Source organism: Alosa alosa, chromosome 17 (genome assembly GCF_017589495.1).
Source record: "Alosa alosa isolate M-15738 ecotype Scorff River chromosome 17, AALO_Geno_1.1, whole genome shotgun sequence".
Taxonomy (NCBI): domain Eukaryota; kingdom Metazoa; phylum Chordata; class Actinopteri; order Clupeiformes; family Clupeidae; genus Alosa; species Alosa alosa.
In genome coordinates, this window is record NC_063205.1 from 27,248,211 (window position 1) to 27,275,710 (window position 27,500).

At 42.8% G+C, this 27,500-nt stretch overlaps 2 protein-coding genes across 2 annotated transcripts in view; one reads left to right on the forward strand and one right to left on the reverse strand.

Annotated features, from left to right (window-relative positions):
- The window catches only part of elk3 (ETS transcription factor ELK3), a 23,504-nt gene extending 13,537 nt beyond the window's left edge, over positions 1-9,967 (forward strand). Inside the window, exons 2-5 of the mRNA XM_048268234.1 lie at positions 203-411; positions 1,648-2,427; positions 4,189-4,311; positions 8,682-9,967. Coding sequence (XP_048124191.1) covers positions 205-411; positions 1,648-2,427; positions 4,189-4,311; positions 8,682-8,789 — 1,218 coding nt within the window. The 5' untranslated portion in view covers positions 203-204 and the 3' untranslated portion in view covers positions 8,790-9,967. The remainder of the gene's footprint in view (positions 1-202; positions 412-1,647; positions 2,428-4,188; positions 4,312-8,681) is intronic.
- A 2,664-nt stretch (positions 9,968-12,631) lies between these two features.
- The window catches only part of cdk17 (cyclin-dependent kinase 17), a 70,799-nt gene continuing 55,930 nt past the window's right edge, over positions 12,632-27,500 (reverse strand). The window contains exons 6-17 of the mRNA XM_048267861.1: positions 26,512-26,568; positions 25,671-25,785; positions 21,014-21,108; positions 20,841-20,903; positions 20,468-20,591; positions 19,960-20,080; positions 19,224-19,321; positions 18,163-18,268; positions 17,167-17,209; positions 16,779-16,869; positions 16,146-16,223; positions 12,632-15,372 (exon numbers count right to left, since the gene is read on the reverse strand). Of these exons, the coding sequence (XP_048123818.1) occupies positions 15,335-15,372; positions 16,146-16,223; positions 16,779-16,869; positions 17,167-17,209; positions 18,163-18,268; positions 19,224-19,321; positions 19,960-20,080; positions 20,468-20,591; positions 20,841-20,903; positions 21,014-21,108; positions 25,671-25,785; positions 26,512-26,568 (1,029 nt within the window). The 3' untranslated portion in view covers positions 12,632-15,334. The remainder of the gene's footprint in view (positions 15,373-16,145; positions 16,224-16,778; positions 16,870-17,166; positions 17,210-18,162; positions 18,269-19,223; positions 19,322-19,959; positions 20,081-20,467; positions 20,592-20,840; positions 20,904-21,013; positions 21,109-25,670; positions 25,786-26,511; positions 26,569-27,500) is intronic.

The window sequence follows — 27,500 nt, forward strand, 5'->3', positions numbered from 1 at the left end:
TGATAAGGGTTATAATGATTCTCATAAATGATGAAGATGATGAGGAAGATAATGATGATGGTGCTGATGATGATTATGATAGTGACAATGATGATGATGGTTGTGAAGGTAGTGATGATGAAGGTGGTAAAGATGATCATTACAATGACAAAGATGAGGATGATGATGATGATGATGATGATGTTGTTTTCTCCTCCGGTAGCCATGGAGAGCGCCATCACCCTGTGGCAGTTCCTGCTGCAGCTGCTGCTGGACCAGAGCCACAAACACCTCATCTGCTGGACGTCTAACGACGGCGAGTTCAAACTGCTCAAGTCCGAGGAGGTGGCCAAGCTCTGGGGGCTCCGCAAGAACAAGACCAACATGAACTACGACAAGCTGAGCCGGGCCCTGCGCTATTACTACGACAAGGTACCGGCGCCGCAACCGGCACTCTCCACGATCACTACAGACATTTACATGTACAGTATTCATTTAGTAGACACGACTACTACAGACATTTACATTTACATGTATTCGTTTAGCAGACACGAATACTACAGACATTTACATGTATTCATTTAGCAGACACGAATACTACAGACATTTACATGTATTCATTTAGCAGACACGACTACTACAGACATTTACATGTATTCATTTAGCAGACACGACTACTACAGACATTTACATGTATTCATTTAGCAGACACTGTTGTCCAAAGTGACTTACACATGTCAACTATATTACAAGGGCTTACATTATCCCCGGAGCAACTTGGGGTTAAGTGCCTTGCTCAAGGGCACAACAGTGGAAGCCATGAATTCACCCCACGACTTTTCAGGCTACTGCATGCTAGCCCAGCTCCTTAGCCACCGTGTTACACTACCACCGCCCTTTTTAATGGATAATGGATAATAAGTCAAGTAAATTTTATGCAGCAATGCCCACTCCTCTGATAACCAGACATATCCTACTGTATATAAACACACATGGGACCCTCAATTGAATGATGTGCAAAGTGCAAAGTCAATTTAATAACCAGACAAATCAATTTGCTAATTTAACAACAAAGGCAAGACCTTAAGCACAAATATTAATGAGTCTGCTCAATCCTCCCACATGCCACACTATAATAATTCATGCGTAAAAAAACTTAGCTTGTCTTTTTAGGGTCCTTAAAGTCTACATATTTGAATAAGTAGAGAGTCCGCACATTAGATGCTGCTCCCAAGTCAATGTTATGCTTTTTCTTTAAAATACCATACTAATAAAAAAAACCATTCAATTCACTTTGGAGCTACACCTCATCTAGTGTGCAGACTCCATACCTCTCTGCCTCATTTAGTCCATCATCTAGGATTAATGTGTGCATGGTCTGACACATGGTCTATGTGTCATTTTTTCATGGTCCATGATATCCGGATATAGACTATGGACTGAATATATGAATATATTTTTTTAACACATCAGCAATGTAATACTTAGTTGACAGGGTTTTTGTAGGCCAGAAAGTCATGTGAAATGTTGATCACAAAAAAAGAACACATTGAGGGTCCAGAAATGAAATGAAATCTGAATAATTCCTCACATATAAACAATAATCAATGTCAAACAATTCATGTCAAGATAAAAAAAAATAAATGTGTGCCTGTGTGTGTGTGATAGAACATCATCAAGAAAGTGATTGGGCAGAAGTTTGTCTACAAGTTCGTGTCGTTCCCCGACATCCTGAAGATGGACCCTCAGGCTGTGGAGCACGGGGCCGTGTCCCTCCTCCAGGAGGCAGACTCTGACGTGGGGGAAGGGGAGGAGTCTTCCAAGCTGTCTCTCACATCACTGAGAAGCCCTGTCCACCGTAACGAGTACCTCCACTCCGGCCTGTACTCGTCCTTCACGGTCAGCTCCCTGCAGGCCCCGCCCCCTCTCCTGCGGCCAATCAAAGTGGAGCAACAGCGAGGGGCTGAGCGGGGCGAGGGAGAAGGGGGCCGGACTGTCATACGATTCGTCAACCGGCAGGAGAAAGGAGGGGCTCAGACTGTAGTGTCCCTCCCCTCCTCTCCTCCCCCCGTCTCCTCCTCCTCTGCCGACGTCTTCTTCACCTCCTCGGCCTCCTCCAAGCCCTCCCCACACTCTTCCTCTTTCTCCTCCCCCTCCCCCTCCCCCTCGCACAGTCCGGCCTATCAGCTGCAGCCGGGGCGGAGCCCCGAGGCTGACATGGACGAATTAGAGCAGAACGCTCAGCCCCTCAACCTGTCCTCCAATCACAGGGAGCGTGCTCAGTCGCAGGCTCCGCCCAATGGACTCCCACCCAAAACCAGGAAGCCCAGAGGCCTGGAAATCTCCTCCCCGTCAATCCTATTGGCTGGTAGTGACATAGGCTCCATCGCCCTCAATAGCCCCGCCCTTCCTTCAGGGTCTCTCACCCCAGCTTTTTTTACTGCACAGGTGAGACGCACTCGTCTGTACACGCACGCACGCACGCATGCACGCATGCACGCACCACATACACACACACACACACACGCATGCATGCACACACACACACACAAACACTCAGACACACACACACATACACACAAAAAGGTGTATATGTATACTGGTATTCCAAGGTCCCTTTTGCTCTCTCTCTTTGTGTGTCTGTGTGTGTGTGTGTGTGTGTGTGTGTGTGTGTGTGTGTGTGTGTGTGTGTGTGTGTGTGTGCATGTGTCTTTAGGGTATGACATTAGTAGAGGTGGGGTTTAAGGAGGGAGAGAGGGATGAAGATGGGGAAAGAATGATTGGTACTAAAAGAGTGGAATAGAGAGAGAGACATATGGGAGGAGAGAGAGAGAGAGAGGAGAGGGAGGGAGAGACCTGTAAGTGAAGCCATATGCTTCTAATCCACCAAAAGGCAGTCGCAAGCCACACTACCTCAGTGCAGTACACACACACACACACACACAGCAAGAGACAGTAAGACAGGCGTCATGTGTGTGACAGTGAAAGAGGGAGAGAATGTGTTTGTGTGAGAGAGAGAGAAAGGGTGTGAGAGTTAGAGTGAAAGTGTGTGTGTGTGTGTGTGTGTGAGAGATACAGTAGAGAGGCAGTGTGTATGTGTTTTTGTATGTCTGAGAGAGGGAAAGAAAGAGAGAAAAAAGTGTGTGTGTGTATGCGTGTGAGAGAGAAAAGAGAGAGAGAAATGGATTACATATGTTGTTCCTCAGCCAGAACTTGCCAATTCTAGGTCTCAACCCCTTGGGACACTCACTTGCACACACACACACACATACACACACACACACACACACACACACACACACACACACTCATACTCGCCCTCTCTCTTACACACACACACGTGCATACACTTACACTTTATTCCAGTAGTGAAAGCCAAATATTTTCCAGAGAAGTATGTCTGTGTGGCTTGTCCTACTGTCCTCTATGGCTGTACTTCCCTACCGACACACACACACACACACACACACACACACACACACACACACACACACACACACACACACACACACAAAAGCATATACAGTTCCTCAATGACACACTCTAACCTTCATCTAACTTCTTCAATTCCTTCATCCAGTTACCAGCAAGAAATTCCGACACAACTTTCCTTTAGTCATAAACACACACCCAAACATACACCCACATACTTTCTCTCTAAAATCACCCCCCACACACACACACACAAACATACACACACACACACACACACACACACACCTCTCTCCCTCCCTCCACGGTACAAACTCGTAAATCCGTGATCTTATTTCTGATCCACCTCTCTTGACCCTCCCCATTCACCTCAAATCCCCCTTCTCTTCTCTTCTCTTCTCTACTCTTCTCTTCCCTCCATTCCTCTTTTTCTCTTCTCTCTTCCGCATCCATCCACCCATTTACCCCTCCCTCTCTTTCTGTCTCTGCTTCTTACCCTTCTCTCATCCCTCTCTTTCTTACATTCCATCCATCTCTCTTTTCCCCCCTTCAACCTTTTTCACTTCCTGCCTCTCCCCTCCTGCCTCTTCTCTTCTCTTCTCTTCTCTCTGAATCCCTTTCTCTTTCTCCATGAGAAAGCACTGCTGCGTTTTTGTACCACACTGCTGTCTTCTTTTTTATCTGACAGTTTGGTAGGTTGTGTTAGATGTTCTAATGCATCATGTGCAATAATGTTATATACATTATATCTCTCCTCTCCTCCTCTGTTGTCCCCAGACTCCCTCAGGGTTGTTGTTGACCCCCAGTCCCCTGCTCTCCTCCATCCACTTCTGGAGCAGCCTGAGTCCAGTGGCCCCACTCAGCCCCGCCAGGCTACAGGGACACAGCTCCCTCTTCCAGGTAAATATATACATATACACATGCACGCACGCTCGCACACACGCACACACACGCACGCACGCACGCACGCACACACACACACATTATCTACATACTGGTATTGGTATGAAAATAGAGAAATAAACAACAATTCTTTATAATAATAATAATAATAATAATAATAATAATAATAATAATAATCCTGAATGATACCTATTTTAATTATTATTGAATTTGAATTATTTGATGAATAAAAAGAAACAATTCAGGATGAATAAGATCAAGAAGAGAAGATGATGTCAATATTTTTACACTGAGATGTAATGTACCGTACAAAAAAGATGTGTGGTAGGGGCAGCCGTGGCCTACTGGTAAGGGCTTCAGGCTTGTAACTGAAGGATTGCTGGTTCGATCCCCAACCAGTAGGAAAAATGTGGGCTGGGGAAGTGGTTGAGCACTGCTCTCCCATGCCCACATCCACAGCTGAGTAAGACACCTAACCCCTCACTGCATCCCGAGCGCCACTGTAGCAGGCCGCTCACTGCTCTGGGTTAGTGTGCGTTTCACTAATTCACGGATTGGGATAAATGCAGAGACCAAATTTCCCTCACAGGATCAAAAGAGTATACATATAGTTAAACACAAGGCAAATAGAAGACACAAGGCAAGTAGAAGATGTAAATGAGTCTGTAATGCATCCTCACACATTTATGTTGTAGTATCAATAGATAAAATAATATTATATTATAAATACTATAAATATTATACATTTGTTTCAGTTATTTTTCCCTCAATCTACTGTCAGTATCCCCTATTGCCAAAGCGGAAATAAGGATTTTAGACTTATCCAGCAAATTTCTTGAAAAGGAAAAACTGAAATATCACATTCACATCATTTTCAAAATCACTCCCTTCTGTATGGCACTCTGGGCTGGCTGTGTGTGTGTGTGTGTGTGTGTGTGGTTGGGGATATTGTATGTGAGCTCAGTGTGGGATTTGAAGCTGTCTGTGTTTTCCATTAGCCATGGGTTGCTAGATGAACAGAATGTCTGTCCTGTGTGCATGTGTGTGTTCTCCCTGTGTACTTGTATTTGAGTATGTGTGTGTGTGTGTGTGTGATAAACACATATTTAACAAGTCCTTCCTAATGTTAATACCCAGCAACACACTAAGTAGCAATGTTAATTCAGCAACTACATGCAGTCTACACAGTACGTGATGAAGAGTTTACAATGTAAAATCATTATTGCCTAAGCCAATACGTGCATGACTAGCTAGCTAGCATGTTACATGGGAAGAAGTACTACTCAATAATAAAGTTACTATTTCTAAACCCATGTGTCTATAACTTCCCTATTGCCTGGTAGTAATATTCAAAGTTAAGATGGATGCCACCGGCTGCTAAAAAAACAAAAAAAAAAACATTGCATACGTGCACCTACCAATTTTCTCTGTGGAAGCAAGCACATGAACTCTAGCTATGCAGTTGCTCTATCAATCCACCAGGGAGGTCTAAAACTATACTCTATATATATATAACTATAACTATACTCTATAAACATATATAACTATAACTAGACTATATATATATACTAAACTATACTCTATATATATATATATATATATATATATATATATATATATATATATATATATATATATATATATATATATATAACTATAACTATACTCTATATATATATGTAAGAGGCATATCATATTTATTTAGATAATAATTTGTATGTGCTCCTGAGTTTTGTGTGGGCATTTGCGGATGTGTAGTGTGTGTGTGTATGTGTGTGTCCGTCCTGTGCAGTGTCGTTTTTCAGCGCTCATGTGAGAGAAAGAGGAAATCCTGTGGATACTTCCTGCTTGGACCCTAGGGAGGTGCATGTGTGAGTGTGTGTATGTGCAGTTCTGTATTTATGCTCATCTGCCCCCCCCACCCCCTCACACACACACACACACACACACTAACATTGTTTTGCTGGCAGTCGGAGGGCGTGGCCTGTCGCTATTGTAAACATCCCTAGACAACAGGAAACTGCCGGTTGACCATGGCAACCTCCTGGCCACGCCCCACACCGTGAAGGACGGTGGACAACCGCTGTGGTGCTCACATCAAGCTGAAGCTGTTTTTCTTAGTGTACACACATGCGCGCGCACACACGCACACACACGCACACACACACACACACACACACACACACACGCACACACACACACAGGAGTTAAAAATGTTGAGTGACTAAAGACTAGGCACACATAATGATTTGACCACAGCCAAAGTTCCTACACACCAAACATGTGACTGAGCTCAACGCTGTGGCTGTTCTAACAAAAGGAACTGAGGACAGGATTGTCCCTGGGATTCTGTGTGTGTGTGTGTGTGTGTGTGTGTGTGTGTGTGTGCACAAGAGGGAAAAAAACAAGAGAAAGATACATGCACACACCAACAGAAAAACTGAGCCACTGTGTGTGTGTGTTTGTGAAAGGGAAATACCACCACGACCTTACTCAAACCTTTGTGTGCGCCAAATCACAAACTTGTGTGTGTGTATGTGTGTGTTCACCTACATATTTTGAAGGGAGACATCACCACATTCACACTCAAATCTTTGTGTGTGCTTTAGTTACTCAACATTTAACCTCTGTGTGTGTGTGTGTGTGTGTGTGTGTGTGTTCAGTGACACATTTTTAACAGAGGCAATATCATGTCCTTACCCCAACATAATAGTCATGTGCTTTTCCAGCTCAGATTTCTGGGCCACTAAAGTCACAGTATTTATACGAGTCGTGTGTGTGTGTGAGTTTGAGTGTGTGTGTGTGTGTGTGTATGTATGTGTGTGTATGTGCTTGACTCAGTGTGCGAGTCAGTCTCTCTGACTGTGTGTGTGTGTGCGGAGTTTGGAAATAAGCTACAGATGTTTCCTCTCTGGTTGGGATATGGGGGGGAAAGTGCTTCCTGTTAAAAGAGGGGATGGGAGGGGGGTGATAACCCAGCTCTGTGTGAGTGTCTATGCATACATGTGTGTGTGTATATGTGTATGTGTATGTCTGTGTGTGTGTGTCATGGTCGAGACACTCCAACCAGCTTTCGCACAACAGGAAGTCCCTCTCCTACCATTACATTGATGCATCACTGGTCATAAGGGAGTGCCTCTCTCTCTCTCTGTGTGTGTGTGTGTGTGTGTGTGTATGTTCGGGGGGAAGGGCGGCCCCGAAAATGCCCCCTTTAAAAAGTTTCACAGACTTTATAAGCCTTTCTGCTTTACCCAGGCTGGTTATCTTTTCAGCATTTCAGAGCAACTCTATCACACCAACAGTCCAAACGGATCAGATTTTTATTACCAAATGCACTTTGTAATAAGTGTAGTAAAACATACTGTAGCTGCAAGAAATTGGAGGTTCCATTGGCTATGCAGAGTCATGACTTTGGTCCACTTTAGTCAGGGGTCCATTTCCCAAAAGCATATTTGCTAACTATGATAGCAACTACCTTGGTAGTGTCACTGTTGATTGTGAGTCCGTAAATTTGAGTTAGGTATGCACAAACACTCAAGCTTCGTATTGTCACACATCACGTTTTTAATTTTGGAAAATTAAAAAATAGAGCTCTTACTAAAATGTGACCTAAATACGACCGGATATCAACACCGTATTTCTGTAACGTATCTGTAAGATGTGACTCAAATACTGTCAACTCAGATTTGGCAGTGACGTGACGCTACCACGGAAAAATGCATTGTAGTTAGGTAGTTAGCAACTATGCTTTTGGGGAACGCACCCCTGATGGCTAAAAGTTCAGCATGGAATAAAATGAAAGTACTGGAGCGTAACAGGGCTAAAAAGGTTGTTTGTTGATTTGTTGTTATGTTTGAGAATCTGTATTTTATCATTATTATTTGTTATTGTATGATTATCAATAATTATAAGGTAATGATAAAAGTTTGGCTCAAAATCAGTTGCCATCTCAACTGACTTATCTCTTCTTCATAAAACTACTCCACTAAAATTATGCAATCGGCACCACATAGACAAGACAGCACATGTAGGTCACATCATTCTTAAAATATTAATGATATAAGACAAAACAGCACACATAGGTCACATCATTCTCAGAACATTAATGATATAAGACAAGACAGCACACGTAGGTCACATCATTCTCAAAACATTAATGATTACCACATCATTCCCATAAAAGACAAGATGGAACATGTACAGTAGATCACATTTTTGAGCATTCATGACAACTACATCATTCTCAGATGAGTTACAAATGTACCTCCTTTCTCTTGTCTTTTGTCATTTCCATCTCTTCCTTTCTCTCTCTCTCTGTCTCCTCTCTTTCTACCCCCCCTCTTCTCTATCTCTCTCTCTGTCTGTAGTTCCCGACTCTGCTCCACGGGCCGCTCCCGGTCCCCCTGCCCAGCCTGGATGGCCCATCCTCCTCCTCCCCTCTCCTCCTATCCTCCAGTGCAGCTCAGAAGTCCTGAACCCTGATCCGACCTGACTGGAACACACCAACACCAACAACAACAACAACAACAGGCTGACTTGGGCCAAGCCGAATCAAACCAAACCGAACCGAACCAAACCGCACAGCACTGGGCCAGTGTATGAATTCATTATCCATTTATGGGGTTGGTCCTATTTGACCCCCTTCATTGTAAACAAGGACCATTGTTGTTGTTATTGTTGTTTTTATTATTGAAGCCAAATGTAGTCCTTGCAATCACATCTCAAAAGGTTGAGAAGTGACAAACTGCAAAAAAAAAAAGTGAGCTTTTACTGAGTGAGCTTTTGTGGGGGGCGTTGTGCATTCCCTTTAGGCTGTTGTGATGTGATATGTAACTGAAGCCTACGGACACATAAACACACACATACTTACACACACAAAGCTACATTTAATTTCAGTAAGGCACACAGTCTTAAGTTCTACACATTTCCAACATGCACATACATAATCAAAGCCAAACACAAGCTTACCAAACCACCAACACACCAAACAGACAGACACACACACACACACAGACAAACACACACAAACATTCTCTTCTGTGGTGCTAGTGTTGCAAAGTTCATCTGTTTATTTCAAACTCAAGGCACTTGAATGTATTGCTTCATATGCAAACAGCTCTCACACACACACCCACTCACCATATCACACTACAGTTCTCGTTCTGGTTCTTGTACCTGGTCTGTTCAGGATCCCTGGTCCTCTGTGCCAACATACTGGCCGTAATGATATATATATATATATATATATATATATATATATATATATATATATATATATATATGAAGGATAACAGCTGGATAAATGTTCCTGTTTCGGTGCTTTTTTAGATACTTTTACAGTCTTTTTAAACATATTTGTTGACAATTCAGAGCGAAACAAATGCAATTTATATGTAAACAAATACATGAATAAAAAGAGAGAGGGACTGTGGATGTAAAGTGCACAGTACTATTGAAGGGTTACATCATCATTGTAGGTCGAAAGGCATTTAATTTTTTCAGCCATGGTTTATTTGGATGGTCCCCTACAGATTATTTACAACACAGAAACTAAGGTTATAAACAAACCATAAACAAAACACAAACATAAATAAACAATCTGTCAAAATTTGGTTACTTTTATGGTTTGGTGGTGGGAATTTCAACAAACCATCTGTAAAGTCTCGTAGACGGTGTATCCAAATAAAATGTTACCATTTTTGACAACAAAAACTTGCTTAGTACACCTTTAACACTATACTACCAAAAGCTTTATACCGCCATGCCTATTTTTGTTTTGTTAAAGAAGCAAACTACACGCTGTGAATGGGTTGTTTGTGATTCTCGTGTATGTTGTATTATACTGTATTGTATGCACTGTCATATGCTTCAACTGTGTTACCGTCTGTGCCTTGCCTTTGTAAGAAACGCAAAAATGTATTTCCAATTTTTTTTTTTAATTTGTAGACGAGATTCCAGATAAACATTGGAAAGAAAATGAAAATAAGCTTTATACTAGCTTTTGTTATTTTTTCATTATGAAATTGTTAACAAATGTATTCTCATATTAATTTTATATTTGTGCTTTCTGATGAAATACACAGTTTGTTGTTTTTTTGAATAAAATGAAGCATTGAATGCTATATAACAATGACAGGTGCATGTGTGCATGAGTGTAATAGGGATGTTCCAATGAGCACGTCTGGAGACACATACAGTAGGCTGTCTAAGCCCACTTTGCATTTTGGGGGCCATTTTCCCATTATTAGATAGGGCAGTGAAGAGGATGACAGGAAGTGAGAGTGAGAGATGGGGTGGGATCGGGAAAGGACCCGGGCCACCCTGATGACATTGGAGCCGAATGTTGCTCGGGCCAATGTAGTATGTTGTGCCACATTTTATGTTTTGTTTTGCTGTAGTAGGGTTTTTGGGGAGCGTAATATATCTATTTATTTCTCACCATCTTTGTTGGTGTGCAACCAGACTACAGGAGGTGTGTGCACAGTGTTAAAGGGTACAGAGGGTGTGGTTTTTGTTCTGGTCCGGTCCGGTATCAGTGTTGGGCCATCACTGGATTTGTTGTTTTGGTGGTGGCCAGTCTTACTTTTATTCATTTACTAGATAATTTTATAATCCAAAGTGACTTACATACTGTACAGCATGTCAATTATATTACAAGGGCCATTGTCCCCGGAGCAACTCGGGGTTAAATACCTTGTTCATGGGCACAACAACGGTGGAAGCCAGGAATTGAACCCACAATTGTTCTGGCTCTTGCATGCTAGTCCAACCCCTTGGGTTGAAGCTGCTGACTGAGCTGTCATTTCCCACCCAGACCACTGACTGGCATGCCCAGCCCACTAATGAGTCAGAACCGGAACCAGACGGTTCCGTAAGCAGTTTCCCCCTTATTGTGAGACTGGTAATTGTGGCAGCACTGCTGGTCTGGCGGAGCTGATGATGGGAACTGGGCCTGGGTGCACAGTTGGTTTGTGCTATCTGGTGCTGGGCATGTGTTTCCTGTGTTAGCTGTCTTGATGATGGGGAGAGTGAGAGATGAGTGTGGTCATCAAAGCATTGGGTATGTTCGTCTTCAGGTACATTACATTACATTTAGCAGACACTTCTTGACCAAAGTGACTTACATATGTCAGCTATATTACAACGGATCACATTGTCCACGGAGCAACTTGGGGTTAAAGTGCCTTGCTCAAGGGCACAACGGTGGAAGCCGGGAATTGAACCGACAACTTTCAGGCTACTGCACGCTAGCCCAGCTCCTTAACCACTACACTACCACCGCCCCGGTAGTAGCCACTTACTACGCTGCCTTAAAGCAATGCATGCTGGGAAGCCCTGCATGCATTACGTAAAGCCAGTGTTGTAAGCCTTTGCATTAATCAGAATGTACCCATTGCTGGAGGGACAAATCTAGGGGCAGCCAAAGAGTAACCAATTACATTCCTTGGCGTCTACGCTGCCTAAATGTGAAGTTACAATTCTGAGAAGGCGCACATCTGGCAATGGCGCAGGGCTTGGAGGCGGGGTGCACGGTGATGCCGAGACTCCGCGTGGCGATGGCATTGAGTCGACGCTGAACCACAAATTGGGCTTAAGACTTTTGCACAATACTGCCCAGTATATTTAGATCTTTTTAGTCACATAAAGAAACAGAAACGCAAGCAAAAAATCTGCTGTGCATTTCTTCTTTAAGGTGTGGTCCTCAGCTCTAAAAATGACACTCTTCAACTCAACTCCATGCTTCTGAAGCAACATGTAGATTAGCTCAGCTGAGTCTAGCTGGTGTACAATATATATTAAATATTGAATTAATCAGGCGCTTTCTTTGAGGCAGGATGATTTCAGACCATCTGCCCATGCATTAATAAGACTACTGGAAAAATGTCCACTTCAAATAATACCTAAAACAGAATTTTTTTCGACAAACAGGAGATTAACAGAATTGTTTGGTTATATTTTGACATATCATATCTCTGAGTCAATGTGGTTTAAAAGGTGGATAGGTATTTCTGTGTACATAAAACACCCTAAACCAGTTCAAATGCCTTATGAATGTGGAGGAAAAGAAGTGGCGCAAATGTAATCAGCCACTGACACTGATGCCTTTAACAAGTTGGCCTTAATAGCACAGTAGCTAAGGAGCTCGGCACAAAGCAGCCACAGAGGTTGTGGGTTTCAATTCCCAACTGCCAGGGAGACTGGCCCCAACAATTGGTATCTGTATGTCGCTTTGGATAAAAGGTACCAACTGAGTGCATAAATAAATAAAAATAATGACACCGCAGACAGAGAAGGAAGAAGACACAAAGAGTCGACATGAGATCCTTAGGAAACAGACCAAGTTTACTTCACGGGTTAAGAGAAATAAATATCTGCAGTAGAAAGAGATGAACCTTCAAAAAATGCTCACAAGTGTATGTGTTTCACAACACTGAGCAATCCATGCATGAGGTGTACACACACACACACTCTCTCGCTCTCTCACTCACACACACACACACACACAAACCTCTGGACAGGTGAGCATTGTAATCGCAATATTACAGTTATTACAATATTAATGAACATTACTGTCAGTTCAAAATAAAAACAACATAGTCTTCTGTTCAAACTTAAAAAGCTCTCTGAAATATTTCACTGTAGAAACTCTGTAGAAAGAGTGGTGGTTGAAAGCAGACTGTTGAATCATTAAAATGTCTCTTTTTTCTTTTCTTTGCATTCTCTTTCTCATTCAGTTTCTTTTAATTTGTCGTTTCTCTGCTCTGAAAAACTTGAGCACAAAATGGAGGCTGGTTATCCCCCTGAACATGCCACAATGACAACAGTATTCACAAGGAAAGGTCCAATGTAACATAGAAAATACTCTTAATACTGTTAAATAAGCTACCTCTGGGTGATGGTCCACGTTAGCATAGAGCCCCTGAAAAACTGTACAGTCTCTGATCACTCACACGCGCACACACACAAACACACACACACACACCTTTCTCTCACTTGTGTGCATGTATACACGCAAACACACTCACATCTTTTTTATTCTTTCTCGCTCATGCGCACACACACACACACACACACACACACACACACACACACACACACACACACACACACACACACGCACGCACGCACACACACACACAAAGGGGTTCTGCCATGGCGGGGGAAAAACCCAAACTACTGTACAGTTGTCATGATGCATAAAAAAAACCAAGTAGCTTTCCAAAGGCAAGAAAAGAAGAGAGGAGAAGAGAAGCATACAAGCACTTCAGTTCAGGCAAGCAGTGGAAGGTCTCCCATACTGAGGAAGAGAGAGAGAGAGAGAGAGAGAGAGAGAGAGAGAGAGAGAGAGAGAGAGAGAGAGGACAGAAGAGGGAAAAAAAAGGATGAGCGGTTCAGCAAAGGAAGAGAAATGGTTCTGACTCCGGTCTTTGTGTCCAGAATGCTCGCCTGGTCTGGTCACTGGGTTCGGTCCGGCGTGGTTGAAATGGTGCAGTGTGTATATGTGTGGTTTTTCTTGTCTTGTATTTTCAAAACATCACACCCTTTGTTTTCCGGGTGCTGGAAATGTTGTGGAACCAAATGAAAGCGACCGAAATCAAGACATGAGCCAAACGTTTCTGGCAACCATTCTCACAGTAAGGCTTCTTTCTCCCAAAGTCCTGATATTACAGGGTGATGTTGAAGCTGTTGGTCCCCACCGTGGAGCACGCTCACAAGGCCCATGGTCCCCACCAAAGAGCTCTCTCTCAAAGCCCATGGTCCCCATGGAGGAGCTCCCTCAAAAAGCTGATGGTCCCCACCGAGGAGCTCTCTCTCAAAGCCCATGGTCTCTAACATGGAGCTTCCTCACAAGGCCCATGGTCCCCACCAAGGAGCTCTCACAAAGCCCATGGTCCCAAACACGGAGCCCAGTCGCAAAGCCCATGGTCCTCACTAAGGCGATCGCTCATAAGCCCCATGGCACCCATGAAACAGATCGTTCACCGGACTGTGGCCCCTGACAAGGAGCCCATACACCAAGCCCATGGTCCCCTTCACGGAGCTCGCTCCGCGTTGCTCAATTGTGAACTTGGCTTGAATGGAAATGGTCCCCACGGACGAGCACACTCCCTGGGCCCTTTGCGGACACCAGGCAAGAGACAAAGAGAAGGAGGCGGGATGGTGTTTGTGGGGGGTCCGAGTGTGTGTATAGTCTCTGCTGGATCTCACACGCACCCACACACGCACGCACACACTCACTTCAGACATCTTGCTTCACTACATCAGCAAACTCAGAACAGATTCAGTCAAATAATAATAATAAAAACACTCTGAAAGGCATTCCATTTTAGCGAAATAGAAACAACAATAAACAAGCAACAACAATGTCAATGTCAACATTATAAACATAGTAGAATTATTCGTCTGTTTTCAAAAATATGTAACAATATGGGAGAATGGAAACAGACCCTTGCGGAGGGTTCTAGTGTCCATGGTGACTGTGTATGATGTCATCATCGTTAGAACTGTTTGTTAAATAGAGACAGTAGTTGTTTAGCAGCAAAACAACACAACCCCTAACATCCAAACTCCACCTCCAAATAAATAGGCACACACACACGCACACACACACAGTCTGATCCTCAGTCTTTGAAGAGGTGGTTGGGGAGTGGGGGGCTGGCAGAGCCTTGCATGTATGTGTCTGAGTGCAAGTGTGTGTATGTGTGTGTAAGAGCTTGTGTGCTTAGAAGGGTAGAGGGTTTCTAGTAACACTCACCCTCTCCCCTTACACTCACACCTTCATTGGAGGCAGGTCAATATGTCCATTCCACCTGAGTCACAAAGCTAAAAAGTCTTCATCCTGATTCAGAGAACCTCCACGAGAGAGTGTGTTTGTGCATACGTATGTGTGTGTGTGTGTGTGAGAGAGTATGTGTGTGTGTGTGTGTGTGTTGGTGCATACGTGTGTGTGTGTGTGTGTTGGTGCATCCGTGTGTGTGTGTGTGTGTGTGTGTGTGTGTGTGTTAAGTGAGGGCTCAGCTTAGAAGAGCATGCTTTGTCTTCTGCTCTTGCCGTTTCCTAAAGTTGGAGGAATTGAGAGAGTGTAAGAGAGAGAAAGAAAGAAAGAAAGAAACAATGGCGTTATGATTTATACAACTATCCAATGGAATATTTATAATAACAACATTCTATAAATAACACAATTGACTAACATCAATTAATTGTAAGGCAGCTTTAATGTCTCCTGCACAGAACTGCTATAAACTGAGGCCAGTGTAAGAGCCCCTCCTGCTGGTGGTCAGGGAAACTAATTTGCCCTATAACAATAAACACACGACATGCCAGTGTCCTGTACATGGTAGGGATGGGCCATCTCATATCGTTATCAATATACGGGCAGAATTCCTCCCCTTGGGTCATATGGAGATATCAATTACATAGGTGATGACATGTATGTATATGTGCTGCAAGATGGGCAGCTCAAAAAAAAAAATCTCTAGATCATGGATTAAGCCCAGTCCTAGCTCTAAACTACTAGCTTTGTCTAATGGAGATGTGCACTGAACCCCCTTTTAATCCCCAGACTGGGGCTAATCCATCTACATGAAACTGGCCCCAGATTTGATTTACAGTACAGCTTGCGAAATTGTAGCTTGTGTAATTGATGAAACGTATTGCTATGGATCCTAGTCAGTACACAAACACATATTAGGCTGTTATTTATTTGATAGCTATGGACGGATCATCAATAGCTCTCTACATCAAAACCGTAAAGAACCTTAGTGTGTGTGTGTGTGTGTGTGTGTGTGTGTGTGTGTGTGTGTGTGTGTGTGTGTGTGTGTGTGTCTTACCAGTCTCTGGGTAGGAGGTGTTCCTGTATCCTGGGTCTCTCTGCAACTGAACCTCCTTAAGCGTGAATATTGAAATGCCTGGTAAAAAACAGCAGAAAGGCCATGAGTGTGCGTGTGTGTGTGTGTGTGCAATTAATTGTTTAAAGAGTTGATAGAGAGAGTGGGAGATGGAGGAGAGAGAGAGAAATAGAGATAGAAACAGGTAGTGAAGGAGAAAAGGTGTGTGTGTGTGTGTGTGTGTGTGTGTGTGTACATACTCTCTGGCAGCGTGTGCACTCGCATCCCCAAGCTCTTGAAGTAGGCGTGCTTCATGGAATCATCAGCAGAGGTCCTCTTCTTGGACTCATACTGATAAAGGAACACACACACACACCAGTACTACAACTCTCACATCTCATGCCGTCTCTACTAGTGTGGGTTTGTACTGCACAGTGTGTGTGTGTGTGTGTGTGTGTGTGTGTGACGTCCTCCCGAAGTGCGTGCACACACACACACACACACACTTTCACTCTCTCTCTCTCTCTCTCTTTGATAAAGAGAAAAGATGGAGAGAGAGAGAGAAATAGAGATAGAAACAGGTAGTGAAGGAGAAAAGGTGTGTGTGTGTGTGTGTGTGTGTGTGTGTGTACATACTCTCTGGCAGCGTGTGCACTCGCATCCCCAAGCTCTTGAAGTAGGCGTGCTTCATGGAATCATCAGCAGAGGTCCTCTTCTTGGACTCATACTGATAAAGGAACACACACACACACCAATTACTACAACTCTCACATCTCATGCCGTCTCTACTAGTGTGGGTTTGTACTGCACAGTGTGTGTGTGTGTGTGTGTGTGTGTGTGTGACGTCCTCCCGAAGTGCGTGCACACACACACACACACACACACACACTTTCTCTCTCTCTCTCTCTCTCTCTCTCTGGGTGACTCTGGATCTGCTCTTTGTGTTGGGCAACTAACGGCACAGCTGAACAAACACACACACACACACACACACACACACACACACACACACACACACACTTACCCTCAGAAAAGACAGCAACAGCTCAATGCCCTCAGTGTCCAACCTAGGAAGAGAAAATTGATAAGAGAAAAGGAGAGAGAGAGAGAGAAAGAGAGAGAGAGCGAGAGAGAGAGAGAAAAAGATGGTTATGAGCAAAGCGATCTGGTTATGAGCAAAAGTTATCTGAGGTTACAAGACCCTTATTTGAAAAATTACACACAGATATCCTCCTACACACACACACACAAAATGTACAAACTATGACACCAACTCCATTGTCCTTGTGTCACACACTTTACCAAAACACCCTTCTCCTTCTCTCTCTCACTGTGTGTGTGTGTGTGTGTGTGTGTGTGTGTGTGTGTGTGTGTGTGTGTGTGTGTGTGTGTGTGTGTGTTTGTGTGTGTGTGTGTGCGCGCGCTTCTTCCTCGCTCCCTATCCCTGTCTGGTTACAGTACCCTGTAGAAGTGCTAACGTAAACACAGACACTGGCTGCCTTTGGAAACACACTGACCTAGAAAACAGCAGCGGTGGATGAAACATTCCACACTCACACACTAATTCTAACTAACTTACTGGAGAGTCATGAGCACATCTTTTCCCCTGTGAGCTCACACTAACCGGAACCATCTGAGCACACGAACACAGAAACGCACGTACACACACAGCACAGAACTGCACAGCATATATATCCAAACACACTAGCACATGGAAAGAAAAATAAATCTCACTCTCTCTCTCTCCCCCACACACACATTCAGTCACAGACAGACACAACAAACACAAGATAGGTAACAAGTCATAGTTACTTAATTACTGACTGACACCAGACACAAAGGCAAACCGGTAAAATTCAATACATTTACTTACAGACACACACATAACTACTTTCATTCTTTTTTAGATGGACGAGCACACACACACACACACATATACACACAGGAAACAACTTATACACTTACTACACTCTACTAGATGCACACACACACACACATACACACACACACACACACAAACCTGGGTGCGTGGTTGATGAAGGGCTGAGGTTTGTATTTGGGGAAGTTGTAGGACTTGAACTCATCGATGGAGGAGATCCCTGGCCAGTTGTCTTCAGATGGTGTGCCTGAATCACACACACACACACACGCACAAACACTTTATTTGCATCCGATTTACATAGAATAAGGTGACTAAGAACAGTTCACTGACCAAAGACCTCATTGCCAATGAATAGAAAGTTCTATGGAGCCCAATGCTGCACTTACTGTAAATGCAACTAACTAATATTATTTTCCAACTAATATTATTTTTCAGTTAATACACATTTTAATGCAATTCGTATTATGTCCTGCAGGTGGCAACATAATGGAATAAACCAAATCAGGAGGGAAAGGGTTAATGTGAGCTAAAAATATAACAAAGGGCCCTGTGTGTGTGTGTGTGTGTGTGGTTTGTTGCTCAGGTAAATCACCCACTGATTTCCGGGAGCAGCAGGGTGTCGTCATGTCTGGAGAGCAGGTGTTTATTTCCATTCACACACAAACACACACACACACTGTCGTTGCACTCTCACACACAAACTCACTCAAAAATTCACACAGTCAATCACAGACTGTGTGTATTTGTCTACGTGCAGTGGGTTCTGACGTGACGGAGTGTGTGTGCATACAGGTGTCTGAAGTGGCCATGTTTGGGCTGTTGATTGTGAATGAGTAAGACCACATGTGTGTTTATGTTTATTTCTCATCTCATTCATCATCAGTATGATGACATTTGCATTTGTGTGTGTGTGTGTTTGTGTGTACGTACACACTTCCAGGACTGTGCCTGTGTGTGTGCGCGCATGTGGGTAGGCACTTCCAGGACTGTGTGTTTTTGTGTGTGTATGTGTGTCCTGGACTGGGAAAATGGGGCTACATCACAAGGTTGATCAACAAGTGATATATTTGTATGCATTTGGGTGGATGTAAAACATGTTTTTGTGTGTGTGTGTGTGTGTGTGTGTGAGAGAGAGAGAGAGCATGAGCATGAGTGTGTGTGTGTGTGAGCATGAGTGTGTGTGTACGTGTTTTCCTCACCCAATAGTCTGAAGATAAGATGCAGCTCGTCCTCTACGGTGGATCCAGGGAACAGAGGCCGACCAGCAGCCATCTCATAAAATATACACCCAACGCCCCTACACACACACACACACGTGCACGCACGCGCGCGCACGCGCACACGCACACACACACACACACAGAGGAGGGGGGTGGGGGAGAGAAACAAGACTTGTGAGCTTGAGAAAAGTTGCCAGACTTCATTGTATGCAGCATTTTCATAGTATTCCATGTCTGGTGATTTGAAATGCTCATTTTGCTAGAGGTAACAAGCAGGAGGTGATTCAGGGTTGGAATCTGCCATATTCACTGAGTGGTCTCCAGCTCTGTGCCTTCACTTGGCCACACATGCTTGCCCAACTCAGAGAGTGGAATTCACAACTTACAAATACTGCACACCCACACACTAACACACAAGCTCACCAATACATAAACACATAAGCGCACACACAGACACAGACATTTGTGACACACACACACACACACACATATTTGAGTGGAATACTCATTACTACAAACACAGACACTTATTAATCAATATAACCACACATGTACACACACACACACGCAACATGTATATTTGAGTGGAATGCTCATCACTACAAACACAGACACTTATTAATCAATATAACCACACACGTACACACACTGACACATACACTCTCTTACCACATGTTTATTTGATTGGAGTATTCATTAATACACACACACTTACCACATGTCTATTTGAGTTGAGTACTCTGAGGATCCCAACAGCACATCTGGAGGTCTGTACCACAGCGTCACCACCTCATTGGAATAGGTCTTAGTGGGCACTGACTTGGCCCTGGCCAAACCTAACACACACACACACACACACACACACACACACACACACAGAAAGAGATTTAGATTAATTAGATTAGATTAATGGTCATAGCAATTAGCATCAACCTCCAGTTGATCTTTTTGGCATACTGTATGTCAGGTTCTGTCACCCTCTTGAATCACTCTCCCTTTAACACACACATGCACACACAAACACACACCGAAACTAACACATTCTCAAACACACACACGCACACACAGTTAAATAATATACTCTTTCACACACGCAGACAGATACACACACGCTCGCAGAAACACTCAAACTAACTCTCTCTCACACACACACACACACACACACACACACACATAAAACAAACAAACAAACAAACAGTCCCACACACAGACTTGTCTCTTACCAAAGTCGGCGAGTTTGAGTTCTCCCCGCTCATTGATGAGCAGGTTTTGGGGCTTGAGGTCTCTGTGTAGAACCTTCCGTTTGTGACAGTAGGCTAAACCCCGCAGGATCTGATACAGGAAGATCTGACAATCACACACACACACACACACACTGTTAGAAATTCATACTTCCCCTCAATCAACATAGGTAGTCTTTATACATGTACAGTACATGTCAATGTGCCAATTTCTAAGTATGTCCATATAAGCGCGCCTGGCTGTGTGTGTCAGGGTGTCTGAGTGTGAGTGTGTGAGTGTGAGAGAGTCTGAGTGTGTGTGTGTGAGTGTGTGTGTGAATGCGAGTGTGAGTGTGAGTGAATTGATGAGACTTACTTTTACATTGTGCATACTCATGATGTTTCCACAATCATCCATGTACTGCTTCAAGTCCTTATCCTGCACAGGAAGTGACATAATTTATGTACTCCACGGGGACTACAACTCCCAACATGCACTTATACAGATAGGTAATTTTGACAATGAAGAAATAATAAACATGTGCTTACCAAGTACTCAAAGACTAACGTCAGGGATTTATCCGTGTGAACAATGTCATGTAACGTCACAATGTTAGCATGCTTCAAGTCCTTCAGCAATGACACTGTGAAAGCCAAAAGAGGGAGAGGAGAGAGAGAGAGAGAGAGAGAGAGAGAGAGAGAGAGAGAGAGAGAGAGAGAGAGAGAGAGAGAGAGAGAGAGAATAGAAATAGAGGGCAGTGAGTGAAGCTATTGGACGGATGGACAAAAATGGGGACGGATAGATTTTTCCCTTCTTTCCTGAGCAGAGGGATGCATTAAATTGGGCAGTGCATCAGACAGCCAGATGGCTGAAAGCTCTGGATGGACAGCTAGCTCTATAGTGGGGGTCAAGGGAGATGAAACGCTGGTGGATGGATTGATAGACAGCTTATAGACTGGTGAGAGAGAGAGGGATGAATCGCTGATGGATATAGAGATTTATTACACGGCTCTTCAGAGTGCTGCAGAAAGTTCCATTCACATGAATGGGCCTTCCCAACGTTCGGGCCTATGTTAAATCTATATAAAATCACCAGCAAAGTATATAATCAGTGATGTCAATGGCAACGGGTTGATTAACGTCTTTCATATCCCTCCGCAAGTCCGTTCGCTTATTAATCCCTTCAGGTCCGCTGTGCGTCGGGGTTCTGTTCTCCCTGTCGGGACTTATTTTCTGATAATTACCGGCGGACAATACATTATCCCTTACTTAACACAGGAGACGAGAGATAAGTGCACAGTTACACAATGATGCCCCATATAGTGGAGGATGATGCTAACAGATAAAGACATGATTATATAAATCAAGAGTTGGATGGATGAATGGGATTAGGAATGGATACATGAATTGACTAGATCAGTGATCCTCACTATTTTTTTCACAAGAACCACATTGGCAGTGCAAAATCAAAAGGAGAGCCACTTTAACGACAACATACTAAGTCACCTTTGCAAATGTGCATTTCTACATATAAATTGGACATCCCACAAAAAAAGAAATAACACAGCCAATACTGGGTAACGTTACACCTGCCGTTTGTCTGCTCGTCCCCTCTCTGGTGTCTTTGTGCTGATTTCTGTTTGCTGCTTCCTCAGACTCATTTCCCTCATCCACTCCACTATTCGTTACAACACTGTGTGTCTGGTTTTTGAGCTTATTTCTGTCCCTTTTTTTATTATTAAAAACCGGTCCATTTTGTGTTTCACGCTAGCGGAACTAACGTCGCCTGCCTGTGCCTGCAAACGTGCGCTGCGGTTTTGTAAACAATGCCACGTGGCATGTGGGCTGTGTTGCCAGGTTTGACAATACCCCCTTTAGGAAGCACCATTAAGGCTAAATAACTTGTGGGTCCCATTTAGAAGTGGCCACTTCATTCGCGCTTTCCGTGATTCAAGCAGCTGCGTGAAATGTATTACAACTTATCACCACGAGGTGGCAGTTTAAGTCCGCTGTAGCACTGCCGGTAAACAGTGCAGCGGATTGCATTATAGGCGTTGCAAGTGGCAGTGAGATACTGTAAGCAGAACGAAACTAAAGATCACCTCGTTGAAGTCATACAGTAGACTAGGCTAAATCAGAGCCTAGCCTACCTTTGTTTTTATCAACCTGAGGCCAGAGATGATGGCCTTTGGCGAACAGTTTAGGCCTACTCAAAATGAGAAAAACTAAATTTGGCGAAATCTCACCAAAGCTGCCATGCGAGCCACCAGTTATAGCTTGACGAGCCGCATGTGGCTCCCGAGCCGCGCAATGAGTAACACTGGACTAGATGGATAAATGCATCAGTAGATAGATCTTATAGAATTAATGTGTTGACAGAAGGATAGGTGAATCATAATCTGTCCTATCTAATCTATTCTAATAGACATGCAGACAGATGGGTAGATTGATTGATAGACTGAATGGATGACTGAATGAATGGATGGAGGATAGAGGGATGAATGACTGAATGTACAGATGGACAGAGAGATAGATAGAGGACTGGATGGATGACTGAATGAATACCTTCTCAGGTAGATAGGATGCCTATTGCGCCTAGATAGATAGATAGATAGATAGATAGATAGATAGATAGATAGGATGCCTATTGCGCCTAGATAGATAGATAGATAGATAGATAGATAGGATGCCTATTGCGCCTAGATAGATAGATAGATAGATAGATAGATAGATAGGATGGGATGGCTATTGTACCTTCTCAGATAGATAGATAGATGGATAGATAGATGGGATGGCTATTGTACCTTGATAGATAGATAGATAGATAGATAGATAGATAGATAGATAGGATGGGATGGCTATTGTACCTTCTCAGATAGATAGATAGATGGATAGATAGATAGATGGGATGGCTATTGTACCTTCTCAGATAGATAGATAGATAGATAGATAGATAGATAGATAGATAGATAGGATGGGATGGCTATTGTACCTTCTCAGATAGATAGATAGATAGATAGATAGATAGGATGGGATGGCTATTGTACCTTCTCAGATAGATAGATGGATAGATAGATAGATGGGATGGCTATTGTACCTTCTCAGATAGATAGATAGATAGATGGATAGATAGATAGATGGGATGGCTATTGTACCTTCTCAGATAGATAGATAGATAGATAGATAGATAGATAGATAGATAGATAGATAGATAGATAGATAGATAGATAGATAGATAGATAGATAGATAGATAGATAGATAGATAGATAGATAGATAGATAGATAGATAGATAGATAGATAGATAGATAGATAGATAGATAGATAGATAGATAGATGGGATGGCTATTGTACCTTCTCAGATAGATAGATAGATAGATAGATAGATAGATAGATAGATAGATAGATAGATAGATAGATAGATAGATAGATAGATAGATAGATAGATAGATAGATAGATAGATAGATAGATAGATAGATAGATGGGATGGCTATTGTACCTTCTCAGATAGATAGATAGATAGATAGATAGATAGATAGATAGATAGATAGATAGATAGATAGATAGATAGATAGATAGATAGGATGGGATGGCTATTGTACCTTCTCAGATAGATAGATAGATAGATGGATAGATAGATAGATGGGATGGCTATTGTACCTTCTCAGATAGATAGATAGATAGATAGATAGATGGGATGGCTATTGTATCTTCTCAGATAGATAAGATAGATAGATAGATAGATAGATAGATAGATGGGATGGCTATTGTATCTTCTCAGATAGATAAGATAGATAGATAGATAGATAGATAGATAGATAGATAGATGGGATGGCTATTGTATCTTCTCAGATAGATAGATAGATAGATAGATAGATGGGATGGCTATTGTATCTTCTCAGATAGATAGATAGATGGGATGGCTATTGTACCTTCTCAGATAGATAGATAGATGGGATGGCTATTGTATCTTCTCAGATAGATAGATAGATAGGATGGGATGGCTATTGTACCTTCTCAGATAGATAGATAGCTAGATAGATGGGATGGCTATTGTATCTTCTCAGATAGATAGATAGATAGGATGGGATGGCTATTGTACCTTCTCAGATAGATAGATGGATAGATATATAGATGGGATGGCTATTGTACCTTCTCAGATAGATAGATAGATAGATAGATAGATAGATAGATAGATAGATAGATAGATAGATAGATAGGATGGGATGGCTATTGTACCTTCTCAGATAGATAGATAGATAGATAGATAGATAGATAGATAGATGGATAGATAGATAGATGGGATGGCTATTGTACCTTCTCAGATAGATAGATAGATAGATAGATGGGATGGCTATTGTATCTTCTCAGATAGATAAGATAGATAGATAGATAGATAGATGGGATGGCTATTGTATCTTCTCAGATAGATAAGATAGATAGATGGATAGATAGATAGATAGATAGATAGATAGATGGGATGGCTATTGTATCTTCTCAGATAGATAGATAGATAGATAGATGGGATGGCTATTGTATCTTCTCAGATAGATAGATAGATGGGATGGCTATTGTACCTTCTCAGATAGATAGATAGATGGGATGGCTATTGTATCTTCTCAGATAGATAGATAGATAGGATGGGATGGCTATTGTACCTTCTCAGATAGATAGATAGATAGATGGGATGGCTATTGTATCTTCTCAGATAGATAGATAGATAGGATGGGATGGCTATTGTACCTTCTCAGATAGATAGATAGATAGATGGATAGATAGATAGATGGGATGGCTATTGTACCTTCTCAGATAGATAGATAGATAGATAGATAGGATGGGATGGCTATTGTACCTTCTCAGATAGATAGATAGATAGATAGATGGGATGGCTATTGTACCTTCTCAGATAGATAGATAGATAGATGGGATGGCTATTGTATCTTCTCAGATAGATAGATAGATAGGATGGGATGGCTATTGTACCTTCTCAGATAGATAGATAGATAGATGGATAGATAGATAGATGGGATGGCTATTGTACCTTCTCAGAAAGATAGATAGATGGGATGGCTATTGTATCTTCTCAGATAGATAGATAGATGGGATGGCTATTGTACCTTCTCAGATAGATAGATAGATAGATAGATAGATGGGATGGCTATTGTATCTTCTCAGATAGATAGATAGATGGGATGGCTATTGTACCTTCTCTGATGGCGGTGCAGGGCGCTCCCTCCTCGTGCTCCAGTCGGATCTCCTTCAGGGCCACCAGGTTCTCCGTCAGCTTACTCCGGCCCTTATACACCGTGGCATAGGTACCCTACACACACACACACACACACACACACACACACACACACACACACACACACACACACACACACACACACACACACAAAGTGCCATGTTAAAACTGCCACAATGACATAGGAAGTCAGGCAAGACAAGATTCTCACACAAGAACAGACAGACAGACAGACATGGAGAAGAGCAGGACAAACGTAAACCAAAAAGATTGCTAGAATACAAGCATTAGCCTTCCTGCTGCCCTTGCTGGTGAGAATAGTCATGTGATTTGTGCAAATGGTCATGTGCTTCAAGCTTCAGGTATCCCCACTTCTGCCTATGAATGTCCTGTGCAGACAAGATTCCGTGCGTGTGGATGAGATTGTATAAGTGTGGATGTAGCCAGAGAGAAGTCTTGAACCAAAACAGCTTATTTTCTCTCTCTCTCTCGATGTGTGGCTCACAGTGTGTGCATGTGTGCGTGCGTCTGTCTGAGGGAGAGAGAAAGGCCATTAATATAATATGAACCTAATCCTGCTCTTGCGGCCTCTTTGACACTTACAGACGTACACCGTTTAAAAGTGTCTAGTGCTCAGTGTGTCTGACAGTGAACAGCTTTTTAACACACTCTTTGTGCAATGTGAAAGCACAGAAACACCGACAAGCTTTGGGCAGACAGAGAACTGTGTGTGTGTGTGTGTGTGTGTGTGTGTGTGTGTGTGTGTGTGTATGTATGAGTGTGTGTGTGTTTGACTCTTACCTCTCCCAGCTTGTCCAGTTTTATGTAGGTCTCCAGCTTTCCAAACCCAATTTCCGACTAAAACAAATAACAGAGAGACAGAGAGAGAGAGAGAGAGAAAGAGTGTGTGCAAGTGAGTGTTTGTGTGAGAGTGAGGGAGAGAATGAGAGAGGGGGAGAGAGAGAGAGATTAACGATGATGTTATGTTTAATTAGGAGCAGACACACACACACGTTGAGCAGACCTCTTATCTAAGATCACACACAGACGAGCGTTAGAGGGCACTCAACAGCCAACAGGACCACAGCCAATAGCACTTCACACACAATGCCCATTCATCTACCTCTGGCACTGACGCGCGCGCACACACACACACACACACACACACACACACACACACACACACACACACCTAGACTATCAGAAGCAAACAAACACATATACTAACAGAATAGGATAACACATGTACATTCACAGACACAGACAAACACAAACACACACACAAAACGCACATCTAAACTATCAGATGCAAACACACACATACGACCAGAATAAGATAACGCATGTACACTCACAGAAACAAATGCACATCCATAGCATTAGATAATGTATACACCTACATTAAAAACACTAAATATTCTCTACACAATAAATATCCAAATACACAAAAATACATAAACTAAACACACAGCAAGATATTCTCATACACACACATTGTTGAGACATTTTTGTGCCAGATGCAATAACATTGAGAGAACAGCAGGGGGCGGCACATTCTCATCATTCTCTCTCCCACACACACACACACACACACACACACGGCAGAGAGACAGAGACAGATGACAGACTGGAACAATAGACACCAAGACGACACAGAGATACTGAGAAGCAGCAGCATTCAAATGCAAAACCTTCGGAGAACACAGACAGACAAAGGAATCAAGCGTAAGAGTGTGTGAGCGACCATGACCGTGTGTGTGTGTGTGTGTGAGTGTTTATCAGTGTGTGCA